Source organism: Syzygium oleosum, unplaced genomic scaffold (assembly GCF_021117445.2).
Source record: "Syzygium oleosum isolate NSW1041296 unplaced genomic scaffold, Sole_v2.1 Sole_v2.13, whole genome shotgun sequence".
In the NCBI taxonomy this organism is placed as follows: domain Eukaryota; kingdom Viridiplantae; phylum Streptophyta; class Magnoliopsida; order Myrtales; family Myrtaceae; genus Syzygium; species Syzygium oleosum.
The window spans coordinates 9,759,528-9,778,413 of record NW_026607497.1 but is presented as its reverse complement, the minus strand read 5'-3'; the positions used below and the strand labels follow the sequence as shown (position 1 = coordinate 9,778,413).

Here is an 18,886-nt window from a genome sequence, read left to right as displayed (position 1 = left end):
TTGAAACATGTGTTCCAGTCTCAACCTTAATTGATTGAAGCTTCCTGGTCCAAAAGATTAAGAAAAGAGTACATTTTATGTCTGCTTTAGTCCACATTCTCAACCTATGTGTACTTCTCTTGCTTAGTCCGTTCATGGTCGCCCACGGAAAGTCTGCGACTCCAACCAAACACTCTCTTAAGAAAACAACACACAAGGAAAGGGGAAGAAATTGCTTGCGGACATTAATATTTCCGAAGAACCCCATTTTCAATTCCGACATTCTCGAGTCCATTTGCTATCATCTTCTTGATTATGACATCAACATTCACGATGACGTGTACTGTTGGAGCTCGATCTTCGCTGGTTTTGTTAAATCGCATATTAAGTTTGAGCTGTGTACAAAATTTTAGAGGATTTTGGTTTGTTCAAACCCACCTAATACTAAAAGCAACTTTGGATAATGTTGAGAAGCAAAAGGGCTGTTTTACTTATGGTTATCAGATTCTCCATTCAATAAGTCGACAGGGGACTGCTTAAGCTTCGCCCTTTGGTCGTTGACCATCCGTCACTTGGACTATGGCGAATAAGGGAGTAAACTACTCCAATGAGGATTATTTGGTAATTTGTTATTTTTGCAGTTTGGAGAAATTTCATGGGTGACTAGATATTTCAAATCTAAATTATCAAGCAATTTAATTCAATTAGAAGTCTCTACTAATTTATTATGGATCGATTAGTAACTCGAATGAGATGCAGGAGAACATCTTATTTCTGCAAATCAGAGACAGCATGGATACGGGGACTTGACGTTGAGACCTAAATTTTGACGAATCATTTAGCTATTTATTGCATAAAAAATTAGAGATCAATCTCGACCCCTAAGCAAAAATATTAGTAAATTGCATATATATTATTTTGAGGATTTCAATAATTATTGGACCGCGGCCAATTGACTTAATTGAATGATATTATATTTAGTAAATTGAACCGAGCCCATGAGTTAAGAGCTTGGCCAAGCCCATAATTCCTTTGAATAAGCCGAAATTCATATGTGGTGCCAAGTTGGAAAATTGATTTATTTAGGGGCAAGGTGGAAGAGCAATTTCGCCTGATAATATTGCAATTTAAAGAAATATTAAAAATAGGAAATAAAATTTTTGGTGCTCTCACAATATCGCATACTCGGTCTTTAAAGAAGGAAACAGGGGATTGCGTCCTTGTGACGCCCTAGGTAAATCCTATTCGAGGTAAGCCAAGGCGGGGTGCAATTTTATGTGGGTTATTCTTATTATAAATTTTTTATTGCATGTAATTAGATAATATAACCTTGGGTTTATTTAATATGTTTTGACTAGTCCTTATTATTTAAGACATGTTAAGGCTTCGACCTTCAACACAGTCTTATGCGTGATTGTTATGAGTGATTGATTTGATTGCCTTAAATAACATGTTATCAATTGAAATTGGCAAGTTATACATATAACAAGTTCCATAATGCGTCACTTAAGTTTATTAATCGTCATGCAAATCACACGTCATAAGTTAATTGCATGTTTAACACCTTAAGTGCATCCATGATTTAGGGCTCCCATGCTTAGAATCATACATATATACTTAGGATAGTCTATAGTTTTTATTAATTAAACAAAAATCAAATAAAAATGTCATATAGATTGCATTAAATTTAGTTAATCTCATTAAATTTTTATTTTGAACCAATTAATCTCATTAATATGCATGTCATATATCGTGCATTATTTAGGGTTAATATTTAACTAATCACATCATGTAGATTAATCTCATACATTTGCATATAGTTCTTTTCTCATAAAAAGAAAAACTAGGCTCTTTAATGCTTAGTAAGCCAGATTTACTTGATAGATTTTTCCATAATTGAGACAGCATGTATATCATCGTTTCTTTAGCTTAAATGGGATGCATGGAGTGAATGATTGTGTTGGAAAAACTTCAGTGGAGGTTATCTTCAACAACCTATCTGCTCTGTCAACTAAACATTAGTCACAACATCTCAACCAGCAAGGCATATGATTGATTTGCAGGCACATTCAAAGCACCTGTTTCAGAGAATGGCAATATCATCTGAACTTTCAGTACCTCGGTATATTTCTTCACTTCTCAACCCCTCTCTATTGACTATATCATTCTCCTCAACCTAAGTACCTTTATAGGAGCTTCAGGACAGTCAAATATCGGAAATAATGAAATTATTGGAACTGGAAGTAAACGACGTAAGAATTTTTGGAATCCGTGGGAGAGATGGCATCGGAAAGACTGCTCTTGCCAAGTTCGCATATGACCAAATATCCCTTCGCTTTGACGCTTGCAGTTTCCTAGCTGAGATTGAAGAAACGACGCAGCAACCTGGTGGTGTTCAGTATCTTCAAACCAAGTTTTTTATTTTTTGGTAAGGTAAGAAATGTATTGATTAATCACGCGCAACTTACAAGGGGAATCTTCAAACCAAGTTTTTTTTTTTTTTTTTTGATAATCAAGGTGTCTGCGCAAGTTGATCTTCGATATTTTGAAAAAAGAGTATGAGGTTGCTTCTTCTTTCAAAGGAGTACGATTTCTAAAAGAAATATTTAGGTATATGAAAGTTCTCATTATTCTCAATGATGTGGAAAAGGGGTCCCTTGTCACGCCCCGTACCACACGAAGCGCGAGCATCCCATCTCCGGTTGTTTGTGATGCAACGCTCCCAGGATGCGTCGCCGACCCAACGCCCAATCAGAGATAAGTCACATGCGGAAACAACGTATATAAATATATATATATATATATATATATATATATATATACACACACACCCGTACAAAACAACACACGTGAGACCAAGGTAGAACAGCCATCAAACAAGAATATACACTTGTACTGTTATAGTGAAAGCCTTTTTACACTATCCATTTGTACAACTCCAAAAACCTCAACATCAGTATTTAACTGCCACTATATCAAAAGGGTAGGTGGCACAGGTGGTTAGGCTAACTAGGATATGAATGCTATTCAAAAAGAGACGGTCTTCGCTTCCCATGGTACCGGCCTGCTCTAGGGCTCCCAGTCAGGGTCGAACGACTCGGTAGAATCATCTGGCAACTCCTTGGAGGCATCTTTACGGCTGGGGGTCTGAAAAGTTTCGGTTTACACAACCGTGAGACGAATCTCAGTGAGTTCAACCCCTAAACCTAGGCTAGGCTAGCATGCAATCTCCGGACCGGAAATAAATATTTAAATCACAATACAACGACAATCAAATAATTCTCTGACCCTACAAGTTAGGCAGTTCAATATATAATAATCACGACACGTACGTGGCACACATTATCACACGTACGCCAATCACATGCTCATGCACCGAGTCTCACACACTCGCATGCCAATCCATGCATGTTCATGCATGCAAATGTCGTCGACATGTCACGTATATTTCCCGGCCCACTGGCCCACACTAGCACACTGGCAATCGCCCAATTTATTATTTATTACGACTCGAGTCAACAACATTCACGGCCCAGTGCGTCTAGCCTGCTTCAAAGTGCATGAGGCGCAGCAACCGATCTGGCCCAGTGTCTCTAGCCTGCTTCAAAGTGCATGAGGCGCAACACTGATCTCCTTACGAACCAGAGCCTGCTTCAAAGTGCATGAGGATGGTCGTCTTCTGGACGTACCGGGCATCGTCCTGCTTCAAAGTGCATGAGGACGGTATCGACCCGAAGGTCATGACCCAAAGGTCCTTAGGTGATCACACAACCAATTATTATCTGAACCCAGCGTAAAACGCTTCAGGGTATTTTAGGTGATCACATGCTCATGACAGGCACGCATTCTCGCACAATTTCATCACATGCCTCACTCTTGGCATACACAATGCGTGTCCATGTTATGCAATGCAATGCACCATGAGCGTCAATATAATTCAAACACTCAATATCACAACACATGCTCAATTGACCCAATTAATACCGTGTGGCCTAACGTGCGAATCACAAATCAACAATTAATTTCAAACCAATCATTGGCCAATCGCACTCCACATAATTCAACCACACGACATGTGACATGGCAGTACGAAGTCAATCACAATTAAGCACAAATTACGTACAACCAGTCAACCCGGACATACCCGGTAAATTTTCAATGGACTCCTAAATTGGTCATTTAATCCAATTAATCTCCCCAAATAATTCTCATTAATCCACTAAATTTTCCCAATAATAATTTCTACCAATCACCCTCATCCCACCTAAAATATACACCGATATTACCTAAGCCACCAAAATGCACCGATAATACCTAAACCAAATCGTAAAATGCACTAACAAATTCTAATCCGGGTTTAGGAATTTTACTCACCTAATCCAAGGTCACGACGACGGGAACGGCGGCCGATCACCGGTGAACAAGTGAAACCGGCGGCGGAATTCTCGGCGACGGCGCACGGACGACGTGAACAGTGACCGTACGGACGCGGTGAACAGTACCACTGTACGGGGGGTGCTGTACGGACAGGCTGGGAACGGTAGCCGGCGAGGTGCCGGTGGCCGGCGCGACGGCCGTACGGACAGCGACCGTACGGCGCTACAGTACGTCCGTACGGGGGGACACTGTACGGACGGGGTACGGTCGGTGTCGTACAGCGTGGCTGGACAGCTGGGTGGCGACGGAACAGCGATCGGAGCTCCGGCGAAGCTCCGGCGAGGCTCCGACACGGCGGCGATGCTAACCCGGGAGAGAAAAAGAGAGAAAAAGAGAGGGAAAGAGAGAGAGAAATGGGTCGGACAGGGACAAGGCCGAGGCTGGGGGCTGTGGTGGTCGACGGCGGGGCACGGCGGCCGGCGACGGCGCTCCGGCGGCTGGCAGCGAGCTCCGGCGAGGCAAACCGAGAGAGAGAAAATGAGAGAAAGAGAGGATGATCTGCTGGTGGGGGTGGTCTGGCCGTGAGGGAGGGTGAGGAGAGAGAGAAAGCAGTCCAAGTTGGTCAAATATATCAGCCCACAAGTGCCACGTGTCGCCGATCCGCGAAAAAATGACCAAAACGCCCATAATCTAACGGTTCTAAAGAGATAGGCTTAAATAATTGAGGGGCAATTAGGTCTTTGGTGCCAATAATGCAGCTGATAACCTCTGGTAATTATCCCAAAAATATCCCAAAAATTCGGACCCGAAAATAGCCCAGGGGCAAAATTGTCATTTTTCCGGTCCCGGGGCGAAATTCCAATTTTCGCACATACGCGTTCCATATGTGCGTGGCCAACATAATATGGTGTCGGATTCGCGAAATTCACTTTCTAAGCCCTCGAAAATCGACTGCGAAGTTTCGGGATAAAATAATATTATTTTCTCAATTTTTGTCGAAATTCCAATTTTTGGCCATAACGACTCCTGGTATGCGTGGCCACCCAAAAATGGCGTCGGCCATGAAAAATAGCCTCAGACGGCCTCAGAATCAACGCTGGCGTCCCGAGGGGCAAAATCGTAATTTTTCACCCCCGGACCGAAATTTCAATTTTTAACTGTACTAACTCAAAATATGTGTGGCCAGCATAATATGACGTCAGATTCCCAAAAATAATCTCTTAAGCCATCGAAAATCGACATCGAAATCCGGCCCAATTTCGTGATCAAAACTCGCTCGATTTCCAATTTCAGGGTCTCTCACTAACGGGCGGCTGTCTAGAGGTTACGCGTATCGACCCAGGGTTATCCGAGTCATGACGGTCCTGATCATTGAGAGAATGAGAAATTATCACTAGTCCTAGAGGTCACGATCGTCCGGTTTAAGTTCAGGACTGGTTGGCCACGTGCACTCTCGGTCATGCAGAATCACCTGCGAATCCGATTGTACATCGTTGGCCTTGGCCAAACCAAATCCGTTACCTTTTCTAAGATCGATCCACATTGGTTCATAATATTCTCTCATTATTTCTCGTGATCGGTGTCCGCTTCGCGATCGGATCCTTGGTCCACGTACCGCTTTCTAATTAGCCATACCCTATTGGTTAGTATCCCTTGAGTGATCAGCTCTGGGTGAGACTTACTAAAATGAAATACAAAATATTGACAATTTTATTGATCCCGGAATTACATCGAAATTCGGGCTGTTACATCCCTCCTCAAGGAATTTGTAGGAGCTAAGCTTGATTGGTTTGGTTCTGGAAGTAGAATAATTGTCACCTCAAAAGAAAGAAGCATTCTTCAAGGTTTTGTTGCTCAAGGGTTGGCTCATACTTACGATGTTAACCCGATGGATGATAATCTAGCTTTCAACTTTTTCTGGGACTGTGCAATCGGAAAGTGTGTCGACGAATTTCTTATGTTGAAATTGCAATCAAAACAGTGAAGGTTGTGAAGGGACTTCCACTACTTCTCAAAGTTTTTGGTTCTTTTTTGCACAATAAAGGACTAGAAGAATGGATTAGATTTGAAGATCTCATACAACAATTTCAGGAAGATTACCGGAAGATTCTGAGCATTATTTATGATGCATTAGATGAAAACCAAAAGCAGATGTATCTTGATATTTATGATTGTCCTCATGATGAAATCGAGGTCCTTCGTCATATGTCCCTAACACAAATGGAAGAAAATAAAATAGGTATGCACAGCATGCTAAGGTGCCTTGCCAGGGAGATTATGCGCAAAGGTTTCCATGATCCTAGAACAATTTTGGATTGTACATTCCTGCCATAGCCCAGGACACGAACAAGAGTAAAAAGGTTTGTCGGGTGGAACAAAGTTACCTTTAGGCATCCATAGTAACTATTTAATTGTCTGAATACTTCGTCATGTTTCTCTACTTGACTATTGTGGTCCATCATACAGGGAACAGACCACCTTAACACTGAAGAGGCAGGCTTGGAGATCCTGCTGAACACGACATTTCTCAGCTTGGGTCACGCAAATATCGGTGGACGATTTGCAGATGCATTATTGAATGTTCAGTGGCTTCATTGGCAAGGGTGCCCTCGAGATGCAATCAGCATAAATTTAGTGAAAAATGAGAACCTAGTTATTCTTGATCTTTCGTGGAGTAAGGTTACAGAATCTTGGGAGGTTGGAAAAGAATTAAGGTGGGTCTATAGCTCATTTGTTGTTGTGTTTGTGTTGGCCCTTAAGTACATTTAGAGTTCTACTCCATCAGAACTTTTTCCCTTGTTTTGCAGATGGAACGTTTGAAAGTCTCGTCTTATAGGTTGTGTGGACTTATTAGTTACCCCCAGCTTCTCCTCTTGCCAAATTTGGAGATACTGATTCTTGAGCAACGTTCTCGATTGGTTCATTTAGATCCTTCAATTAATGATCTGAAGCTATTGGTTACCCTGAATTTGAAGTTCTGCACCGAACTTAGCATCCTGCCAACGGAAATGGATGGGATGAATGCTTTGAGAGAGCTCCTGATTGATGGCACTTCCGTACGACAACTTCCTGCATCCATAGGCAAACTATTTCAGCAGCAAATTCTTAGTGCCACTAATTGCTTCTCATTGGTTCATGTTCCTAGTTCAGTTTGTGAACTAAAGCTCTTTCAGCGTTGGCCTTGGATGATGCGAAAATTCTTGAATTGCCCGAGTCAATTGGATACTTGGTGGAACTTCGACGCTTGTCTTTGAGGGATTATCATGGGCTAGGAAAGCTTCCGAAATCCATTTGTAATTTGAGATTCTCATTAGTAGAGTTGGATATTTTGGGTATAGGTATTTCGAGATTGCTGGATTCAACTGACTACTTGCAGAGATTGAAAGTGCTAACGATGGATTCTTGTTTCTTAAGGGAATTTCCTCGTTACATTGGAGAGTTGATAGACCTGGAAGAAGTACATGCCTCCTGGTGTAGGAGTTTGGAGGGAGCCATTCTGAGTGGTATTTCGAAACTATGTCGTCTCAGAGAACTAAGGCTTCGAGGTACTTGTATATCCAGCCTTCCATCAGAAATCTAGTTCATGTCAAGTCTTCAGACTCTGGATTTGCTACTTTGTGACCTTCTTAAAGAGTTGCCTCCCCTTCCCTCCAACCTAATTAACCTCTATGTCAATCCCGACTTGGTGCAAAATATGTAAGAATCTTCAAAATTCTGCCGTCGGTGGCATTCATCGTGATAAATAATACATTGTTAGTTTTGATAAGATGGTTGAGTTGTCTTTTGTCATGGTTAGGAGGGTTGATTACATTATGGCCCAAACAATTTTAGAATTGTGTCGACCTACTCTTCTCAATTCAATATGTTTCCCTCTTTCCTATATTTCTAGTTTTCATCTCAATGTGGTGCATATGTATCAAGTTTTAGTATAGTCATGAATTTCAATGACTGTCGGTAATATTTTCATAGCAACTACGATAACCTAACAATACGCATGCACTAAACAAGATTAATCGCTCATGTCTTTGAAAATTAACCGTAGATGATTGCTTTGTGTCGTTGAAAATTAGCCGAATTGCACAAAATAGTTCGTAAATTACTTTCCCGAACTTAGACCACGTCACGACAGGACCGTTGAGAAGTTACATATTATCTTCTTGAGCTTTGGATTTTGTTTTTGTCGCTATTTTTTTTTTCCTCTGCAAAGCAAATTAAACGTTCCCTAAAATGGGACTTGCTCATTTTTCTTGACTAGAATAATCTCTACTACATGGTGAATGTAGATAAGAAAATAGAAAGGATGTATGACTAATGAAGTTAACAATAGTTCAGCTAAGTTAGACAAGAAAAATAATTTAATCCATTCTCAATAACACTTATGCAGACTAGTAGCCATTGCAACAAAAATCAAAGTTTAAGAGTCAACCTATAATTTTTCAGAGTGCAGGGTCTATTGTGCTACGGTATCAGTGCTTGGGATAGTGATTTGTAACATTTTCAAATTTGGGAGCTATTATGAAATAATGCCTAATTATCCCTGATATTATGATTGTTTGGGCCTCTGAGAATGAGTCACCTGTACTAATGTCAAACTGCACCTGATATTCCTTGGGTCATCATCAAGATGAAAAGTACAAAAATCCAAATGGGTTGGATCTGTAAACTTCTCAACCAGTAAAGTCATCGCTTGTTATCTGTTAAAACACTTACGATTAAAGCACACTACATTGAACATTTCAAATTTTAGACGAGTGGGCAATGATCTCCGGACTAATTTTCTAGCTATAAAATAGATGAACTATATTGAGTTCGAAAGTATTTTGGTTTCAGCTTCGTTTCTTTTCTTGACGTGCTCATCAACAATTGTTACAATTATCCGTATGTAAAATGCACATGTCGTTGAAAATTAACGGTAGAGGTTGTCCTTTATGTCCTTGAAAATCAGCCTTATTGTTCATATTAGTTGCTGAAGAAAACCAATTAACCTCATGAATGACCATCATTTTCTTAATGAAACATTTCATTTATAAATGTTTTTGTTTATTAGATCCACGTCATACATATGGGTCGGTTTATACCGAGTTCTTTTGTGTTTGAAACCCGAACTGGGACTACAAATCCAAGTTACACCAGCTGCGTTCTTTTATCCACAGCTCACGTGTTGGAGTGTAGATCATCAGCATGTTTGTTATCAGTCGACGTTTCAATTTGAACTCAAGGTGTTCGGTTAGTTCAGTTCCCGACCTAGTGGTACAAATACTTTCTAGAGTGGATCTCGGCCTAAAAGATAAAAACCTGCCCCAGCTTCAAAACCACATTGCAACTCAGTGTGAAAGGGTTGGTCTCGCTTCCTTATCCTTCACATTAGGACCAAGGCACCTCATGAAATCACGATTTTCATTCATTTACTCATTTTTTTGAAATCTTGACAGAAATTCATTTTTTTGTCGTTTGGCTATATCAACGATAACTTCGTGTAGAGGTCCGGCTTCCATATGGATAGCTAGGTAAACGAAAGTCACATACCAACCAAAGTCATACATATCTATTTTCACAAAGCTTTAAACGGATGGCATGTAATGGATCATATATGACTCCATCAAGACGCTTGAAGTCCAAGAGAACGTGTTTCTAGATGGTCGGAACCTCGTTCAAGGACACACAAAAAGAACACCGTCCTTTGGCTTTGGTCCTCTCCATCTAATCCTAAGTCTAAAACATGTCTCGAAGGTACCAAGTCACCCTCATGTGCGACGCGTGGCCACATTTGACCTGCGACATTATCCAAGAATCATGCATGCAAACAAAAACATGTATCTGACAAAATGTAGTTTGTGAATCGCATGTGTCACCGATTACCTTTCAATGCAATGAAATCATGCAATGTGTTGAAATATTATCCTACATTTCTTGACAATTGATCTTAAATGGTCTTAATATTCATGTGGTCGCTCTCCACCTATCAGTTTAAGCTTTTCAATTCAACTTTTTATCATGAGGTATTACTTTGTTTTCAGCTAACCCCAAGAAATTGTGTTTATCTAGTAAGAAGATTGAGCATAAGGGAAAATCGAGGTGTCAATTAGGTCGTTAGATACATAGATTTGGATCAATTCATTGATTGGTAATTTAATCCACTTCTTCACTTTGTCTTCCTATAAACTACTCTATAATTCCACTCTTTTCTTTTTGGGTTCGATTTTTATATATAATCTCCAAATTTAAAAACATCTGGGGCACATTTTTGGTATTTTTAGTTAATAATGTTGTCTACCTATATAGGTGACGACATATAATAAATGGTGCATTAGGTTTCAAATGCATGCCCTAACCTACCCCACTTTCTTTATTTGGATGTATTACGTGCATACACCATCATTTGCTATTGGAGCTTAGACTGCGTACGCGTCTTATCGCTTCGCAATGATTTAAGAAATTGTCTTCACTTAATCAAGACTCGTAATTTGGCCAAAAGTTAATTGAGGATTTTGAAAAGTATTACACATTTAAAGAATCATATGGTAAAGGTTCAGAAATTTAATGTACTTTTCATTATGATCTTATCCCCCGTTATTGTATAAAGAAATTATTGTATAGATTTACAGTGCGAAACTATGCATTTCTTGTAACATTTCTTCCACCTTATATTTTCCTCGATTATAACAATGCACGCATGCAGGCATTCTGTACATTATAGTCCTTGTTCAATAAAATAAAAAAATAAAGGAACGTGAACTATCTCTTTTTTCTTAAATTTGGCGTCGGATAATTAAGAATTAAAATACATTAATTTATAGCCGCCGCTATTACATATTAAGCAACTAGAAAATCAATATTTAAAACACGTGTTCCAGTCTCGCCACAAATTGAAGTTTCTTGGAAACTCCAAAAGAAGTAATAAATTAACGAAAAATTATACTTTATTTTTGCCCTAATCGATATCCTCAACCCATATATACTTCTCCTCCTTCGTCCCTTCATAGTCACCAACTGAAAGTCTGCAACCAAACAGCCCCTACAAAAAAAAAACTATGAAAGGAAAAAGAAGGGAAAATGCTTGAGGAAATTGATTCCGAAGAACCCTTTTTTCATTTGGATGTTCTCGAGTCCATTCGCTATCATCTTCTTGACGATGACATGTACCGTCGGAGATCGAGCTACGCTGGTCTTTTGCTGACGGAGAGTTGGAGTGAAGACCTCCCGCTAAGGGTCGACGACTCCAAGGACATGATTGTGTACGGTGCGCTGCAAGATGCACACGACTCGGGGCGGATCCCTTCTAATCAGCAACTTGGTTTCGAGGCGGCAGTGACAGTTGATCATGGCGTCATTGATGATATGGCACAGGAGACGGGGCCGGTGAAGAAGGTGGAAGAGAGGCGCTATAGAGGGGTGAGGAGGAGGCCTTGGGGCAAATACGCGGCAGTGATAAGAGACCCCAAGAAGAGTGGAGCCCGGATTTGGCTCGGGACCTACGAGATGCCCGAGGATGCAGCATTGGCCTATGACCGGGCTGCTTTTAAAATACGGGGTTGCAAGGCCAAGCTCAACTTCCCTCACCTCATCGGATCGGCTGAATACGAGCCCATTGGAGTCAACCCCAGGCGGCAGTTGGCCGACCCTTGCTTGCCCTTGGCCACATCGAGCGATGGTGGCTCACTTAGGACTTCAAAACGGCGAAAGAGCGATGCCGAGCCAGATTTCAATACGACATTTCCGACTTTGGACGTGGGCACATCGACGGTGGATGGAATAGTCTTTGTATGATTATAGATGGATTGATGGAATGATATGACATTCCAGCTTCCACAATCAATATAGCCTTACTTTAGCTTTTCAGACACATTAATTATGCGGGCTGTCTATTTTTGTTTTTCAGCAAAAGTGGTATGGTCTATGATTTTCTTTTTATAACGAGTATCCCACATGTAATCCCTACCATGGACCATCTTCTTCCATTATATAATTTATATTCGAAGAACATCTCGACTTTCCAATGATCGTGATAATGCTTCAGTTCCTTCTTGAGGAAAAGAATAGCTAGTTGATGAGGAGGAGAGATTTGGCGAAGAAGGGCTAGACCTGGCCGTCGCAGGTTGACGGTGATGATTAGATCCCGGCGAGATCTCAATGGAAGCTTCAAGACATCGTCGGGAAATGATGGTTAGCAGCTGGTGTGGTGGCATTCGTTGTGGATATGGCTATGGCAAAGTCGTCGGCAATGGAAGCGGCGGCGCAAGATGAGAAATGGCTTCTCGACAGATAAGAGGGAGAAAACTTAAATTCGGTGTTCAATTCTTGTTGGAAGCACTTAAAGTAAATCACGAATACGTCAAATCGAGATATGAGCTTCATTATAACCTATCAAATCTAAATCACATAAACATTTGGTAATATTATACATGGCGAGTTCACTAGTAAACATTCTTCTCACGACATTATATATGAGAATTATACTATATCATTCTTTGAAATTTGACATCATAATTTAAGTTAGGCGTTTTACACATCCATCGACGATACGGATACTATCAAATCAAACCACCTACTAGCAATTCGAAAGAAATAGTGTGAAAAAGAAGGGTTGTTTTGCTTATTGTGATATGATTCTCCATTCAATGGGCCAACAGGGTACTGCTTAAGCTTGGCCCTTAGGTCGTTGAACATCTGTCCCTTGGACTAGGCGGATAAACGAATTAAGCACCTGATTTCCATGCTAAATAATTTTACCCACTTTTTACTTTCTGTCTGGCTGCTATGAACAACTTTCCTCTTGGAATTCCCTTTTTTTTTTTCTTTTTCAGTCAATTTAAAGTACAATTTCCAATTTAGAAACCCACACGTGGGGCACACACGTGGGGCACAGCTTTCCTCTTGGAAAGCTAGTAGCTTTCACATGTAACCAATGAAATAGGTGGAAGTCTATGTACTTCATAAGAAACTAAGTGCGATGAACCAATACTTGAGTTTGGATTGACTTTCTTTTTATGGTAACAATGCTTGATTAGCAACGAGTTTGTTTGAATTGATAAAGATATTAATATTTTGTGTCTTGAAGCAATTGCAAATTTACTAGCGGAAGAAGTGCTCCCAGAGAATTCTCGGTCGGACTGGAGGAATCTTTAGGTGCTTCCAAAAACACGAGATCGCTAACCACTCGAGTGAATCACCACGCGCCAACTTGGTCTGCATTGCATCACGAACTTACCTAAAAATCTCTCTAGAATGCCCTATCTCCCAAGGTGTTTCTTTTGATATCTTCATAAAACTCAACCGTTGATGGAGACCTCGGTTTTCACGCACCAGATAAAGTCCACCTTTCTAGTCCGATCAAAGATAGGCCATCTACATCAGGACCAAGACACCTCGTGAAATCACGGTTTCCATTAACCTTCTCATTCTTTTGAAATCTTGACGGAAATTCATTTCTTTGTCGTTTGGTTATAGCAACGATAATTTTGTGTGGTGGTATGGCTTCCGTGGTTCCATAGCAACCAAAGTCATACGTATCTATTCTCGCAAAGCTTTAAACTGATGGCATGTAATGGATCCTATTCAATTCCATCAAGACACTTGAAGTCCAATTGTATGTGTTTCTAGACGATCGTCCCTCGTTCAAGGACACACACAAAGTGACTAAGACACCGTCCTTTGGCTTTGGTCCTCTTCATCTATCCTAAGTCTCACACACGTCTTGAAGGTACAAAGTCAATGTCGTGTGCGATGCGGGGCTACATTTGACCTGCGACATTATTTCATAAAGAAACACATGTATTTGAAAAAAATGTAGTTTTCGGATTGCATGTGTCACTAATTACCTTTCAATGAAATGAAACTATGCGAGGTGTTACTTTCTTTTAGGCTAACACCAGGAAATTATATTTTATCTCGTAAGAAGATTGAGCAAAAGCGAAAATGTAGATGTCAATCAAGTCATTAAATATGTAAAATTTGGAACAATTTATCGATTGGTAATTTGACCGTCTTGTTTACTTTGTCTGCCTATAAACTACTCCCACTCCATACAATTCCAGTCTTTTCTTTTTGGGTTCGATTTTACATATAATTTCTAAATTTGAAAACCAATACCTAAGAGACATTTTTGGTATCTTTAGCTAATAATCTTGTCTACCTATGTAAGTAACGATATATATTAAATGGTGCACGATGTTTCAATTCCATGCGCTAACGTACCCCCACTTTCGTTGATTTAACAATTTAATTTTCCCAAAATGCAGTTTTTTTTCGAATTCATTTCAAACTTAGATATGTGTGAAGTCTTATTGAGTCAAGTTTATGGACGAAAATAGAGTTGCAAGGCTGTAAAAGTTCATGTAGAAAGAGTGCAGTTTGGTTCTTATCATCCATTGCACTAAATTTTTTTTCCTTTTTTTTATGGAACCTATAATATAAGATAATCATTTGGACGTGTTACTTGCATAAACCATCATTTGCTATAGGGGCTTGGACTTCGAATGCGTCTTATCGCTTCACAAATGACCCAAGAAATTGTCTTTATTTAATCAAGACTTTATGTTTGGGGGATAATGATACAAATGGTCCTTGAACTTTTGCCTAATATGTAATGTTGTCCCTGAACTTTTAATTTTTTCAATGTGATCCATGGACATTAGCCCAATGTGCAATGTCATCCCCAAACTTTTAATTTATTCAATGCGGTCCCTAGATTTTTTGTACATGTTCAATGTTGTCCTTGGATTATAAGAAATTGTTCAATATTGTCATTCAATTAATTCAAGTTCAAGGACAACATTAAGCATTTTCATATAGTTGAGGGACTAAATTGAACATGTACCAAAAATCCAAGGACCACATTGAACAAATTAAAAGCTTATGGATGACATTGCACATTGGGCTAAATTTTAGGGATCACATTGAACAAATTAAAAGTTTAAAGACAACATTGCACATTGAGCCAAAGTTCCAGGATCATTTGTGTCATTTTCCCTTCTGTTTGGCCATAATTTAATTGAGGTGACACAAAACAGAAAAGGATGGAAAGGTAGAAGATAGGGAAATTATATCTATATATTACTTATGGAAACCTTGTACGTAGGCTCTATTTATAATTCAATTGCATTCACAATAAAAGGAAAAATATACATAATGAATAAAGAAAGTAATTTTCCTATTTATACAATAATCTAATTTGAAAAATTGGTTGATTTTGACTATTAATAGACACTCTGCATGGTAAGAATTTCACTCCTCATTGTGAAAACAATCAGGAGATGAAAATGGAAATAATCAATTAATCCAAGCGAGGCGGTTGTATCTCCAACACTCCCCGTCAAGCTAGTGACTTATATATGTCGAAGAGGCCAAGCTTGCTCAATAGACATGTGTGTTGCCTTTGACATAGAAGCTTGGTAAAGACATCTGCAAGCTATTCTATAGTTCTTATTTCTCTTGTCTTGAGTGCTCCTTCAGGAATTTTATCTCTAGTCTTATGGCAATCAACTTCTATATGTTTCATTCTTTTATGGACTATCAGATTTGCTGCAAGTTTAGGAGCGGCATCATTGTCACAAAACAAGGTAGTTGGTCCTCTTACCCTTATGCCAAAGATCGCAAAGTAGACCTCACATTCAAACTGTTTCACAAACAATCTTAGCCATGGCTTGATATTCAAATTCCTCTAATGACAATTAAGCAAACAATTGTTTCTTCGTTTTCCATGAAAGAAACGATTCTCCTAGCTTAACACAAAATCTAGTAATAGATCTCCTACTCATAGGACAAGTGGCATAGTCTGTATCATAATAAGTCGTCATCTCCATATTACAATCCTAAGATAGTAGTATTCCCAGTCCTCGACATCCTTTCAAGTATTTCATGACTTTCAACGCTGCATTCATATGTGATTGTTTTGGATCATGCATGAATTGACTAAGAATTTGCCGTGCATACATTTGTTAGGTCTAGTCATTATGAGATAGATGAGTTTTCCAATGACTCTTCGATAGTTCGATGGATCTTTGAGTGATGGATCCTTGTCTAAAGGTGATAATCCCGCATCATATTCAATAGTCATTATCTTAACATTATGCTCAATCGGATTGACAACTGGTTTGCATCCTAACAACCCTATTTTTAATATAATCTCCAAGACAAATTTGCATTGACTGAGGTAGATTCATTTACCTGATCGTGCAATCTCAATGTTGAGAAAATATTTCAAAGGTCCCAAATCTTTCATGTAAAAGGTAGAATGCAGATACTTCTTAAATTCTTTAACAGCATATTCATTATTGCCCATAAAATTGTCTTAAGGCAATTATAAAAAAAGAGGTACTTCTCGGGAAAAAGTTTTGCCTACTCATACCAATCACCGCATGCCATCATGATTTAAGTGGCTACGTACACATGGTCCTATGAAAACCTAACAATCTCTCTAAAATCAATGCTTATTGAGAAATTTGATTTGAGCAATTCATGTTATTTTTTTTGTAATCAGCGGGGGGGCGCAGCGACGCCCCGGGCGAGCGACTCGTTGCTCGAACCTTTGCTTTACTTAAGCAAACAAATCATCGAGCCATAAAGAAAACAAGGTAAAAAAAACAATTAATTTAATTCATGAATGTGTTGCTTAACCTTGCTGCTTAAACTCTCAATTAAGCAAACTTATTAATGCTTGTGGATGAAAGTATTTGTAAGAATTGAACAAAAAATTTAAAGAAGTCATAAAAGAATGACAAAATGAATGATATGGTGAACCAAGTTTGATATCTTTACTCTAATGCCATATGTAAGTTGAGTACGTAATTTTGTGTAAACAGATAAGTAATTATACAAACTTTTTAAACTTTTGTTAGTCGCTTTCTCCACGATGTGAATGTGTTTTTCTCCTCTTTTCATGTGGAGGAAATTAGTGCGGAGTTGGGGAAAGAGTACCTTTTTTTGGTTTTTGCTGACAAACTCCGAAGGAAATGAAATCAAAACACTAAATTGATAGTTTCTGCAACAAAAAATGCCTGATTGACTTCTCATTAATCAAAACAATGTCTTTGCAGTTTGCATGATCAAAGTACAAATTGTTCATCCCCACTCCAAAAACCAATATCCGATATGGGAAAGGGGTTTTGAGTTCCAAAATCCACCTCAGCACCCACATTGACATCTCTCTTTCTCCTCTTCGTGCTCGTCACCAAGCCGTCATCGCTGGATGTGGATGGCGAGCTAGGCTCGGCAGAACAACGCTTGCGGCTGACCCTGACAGGCTCGTACTCAGTCGCGCCGATGAGGTGAGGAAAGTTAACCTTGGCCTTGGACCCCCTCATCTTAAAAGCTGCTCGGTCATAGGCCAATGCCGCATCCTCAGGTGTCTCGTAAGTCCCGAGCCAAATCCTTGCCCCGTTCTTCTTGGGGTCCCTTATCTCCGCCGCGTATTTTCCCCATGGCCGCCTTCTCACTCCTTTAAAATGTGTCTTCTCGACCGACACTTGTACCTCCTGCTCCACCGTCTCCAGTTTCTTCTCCGTCGCCAAACCATTGCTGTTATAATTGATGGACGTCACTTCGAAATCAAGTCCTTGATTCGAGGCTAGACCAATATTATCAATGGTCGTCACTTCAAAATCAAGTTCTTGATTCGAAGACGAAGGCATCGTCCACCCAGAATTGAGCGCATCGCACATAGCGCCGTATACCAACATGTCCTCCGAGTCATTGACTTTTAGGGGCAGCTCGCTCCAACTGTCCATCAGCAAGAGATTGCTGAAGCTTGAACTCCTTGAGTACGTGTTTGCAGGAGTTGGTGCATAAAATGTTGCGTTGACACCATCATCATCATCTTCAAGAAGACGCTCACAGATGGATTTCAAAGCATCGCATTGATAGGTCTCAAAGGGACTGAAAATTTCTTGAAGCATTTTCGTTTTCGGCTAGAATTTGTAGCTTTGAGATCACTGAATATGGAAGATTGAAGGGATGAATTGGTTTCTGAAGCAAGAGTGACGATTTGAAAAGACCATGAAAGTGGGAGCTGTATATATAGGTTGAGCTTGACCACGCTTGAGTGGCGGAAGATGTAAGGAATGATTTCGGATGGAGCTTCTGAGAAAGTGCATCTGTTGATGACTAATGAGATTCTCAACACATTTTTCAAATGCTCAATTGAACTTCTTTAATCACGAAAGACATAAATTGATATATTTTTTGTTATCCGTACTGAATTACATAGCCAATGCATGGGGCACACTGTTCTATTTAATTGGGGTAGGACAATGATATTTGTGCGTGCTTTTGCATCTAAATTACGGTTTTTAGATCTGATGTGCGGGTGCCGTATAGATCCAATCACATATTGTGATTCAAAAGAAATTGCAGAACTATATTGTTCTCTATTCAAATATAAGAATTCTTTTTTTGTGCTAGTGAGTTTTAATAAATGTTGGTAAGTATGAAAAAAATTGTTTAAAGAAAGGAATAGTTACACCAGAAGTCCTAAATCGGAAAAATACAGTTAAGTCATAAAACTTTCAAAAAGTGCATTCAAGTTTTAAAACTT

General features: G+C 39.5%; 2 protein-coding genes and 1 pseudogene across 2 annotated transcripts; 2 read left to right on the top strand and 1 right to left on the bottom strand.

Annotated features, from left to right (window-relative positions):
- Positions 1-1,842: 1,842 nt before the first annotated feature.
- Positions 1,843-8,056, top strand: LOC115694631 (disease resistance protein RPV1-like; annotated as a pseudogene).
- A 3,325-nt stretch (positions 8,057-11,381) lies between these two features.
- LOC115694630 (ethylene-responsive transcription factor 13-like) lies at positions 11,382-12,316 on the top strand. The gene has a single exon (XM_030621720.2). It carries the CDS (start codon positions 11,410-11,412, stop codon positions 12,121-12,123), a length of 714 nt encoding a protein of 237 aa, XP_030477580.2. The 5' UTR covers positions 11,382-11,409; the 3' UTR covers positions 12,124-12,316.
- A 5,013-nt stretch (positions 12,317-17,329) lies between these two features.
- On the bottom strand, positions 17,330-18,355 carry LOC115694629 (ethylene-responsive transcription factor 13-like). The gene has a single exon (XM_030621719.2). The coding sequence runs from the start codon at positions 18,246-18,248 to the stop codon at positions 17,400-17,402; it is 849 nt and encodes a 282-aa protein (XP_030477579.2). The 5' UTR covers positions 18,249-18,355; the 3' UTR covers positions 17,330-17,399.
- Positions 18,356-18,886: the final 531 nt, after the last annotated feature.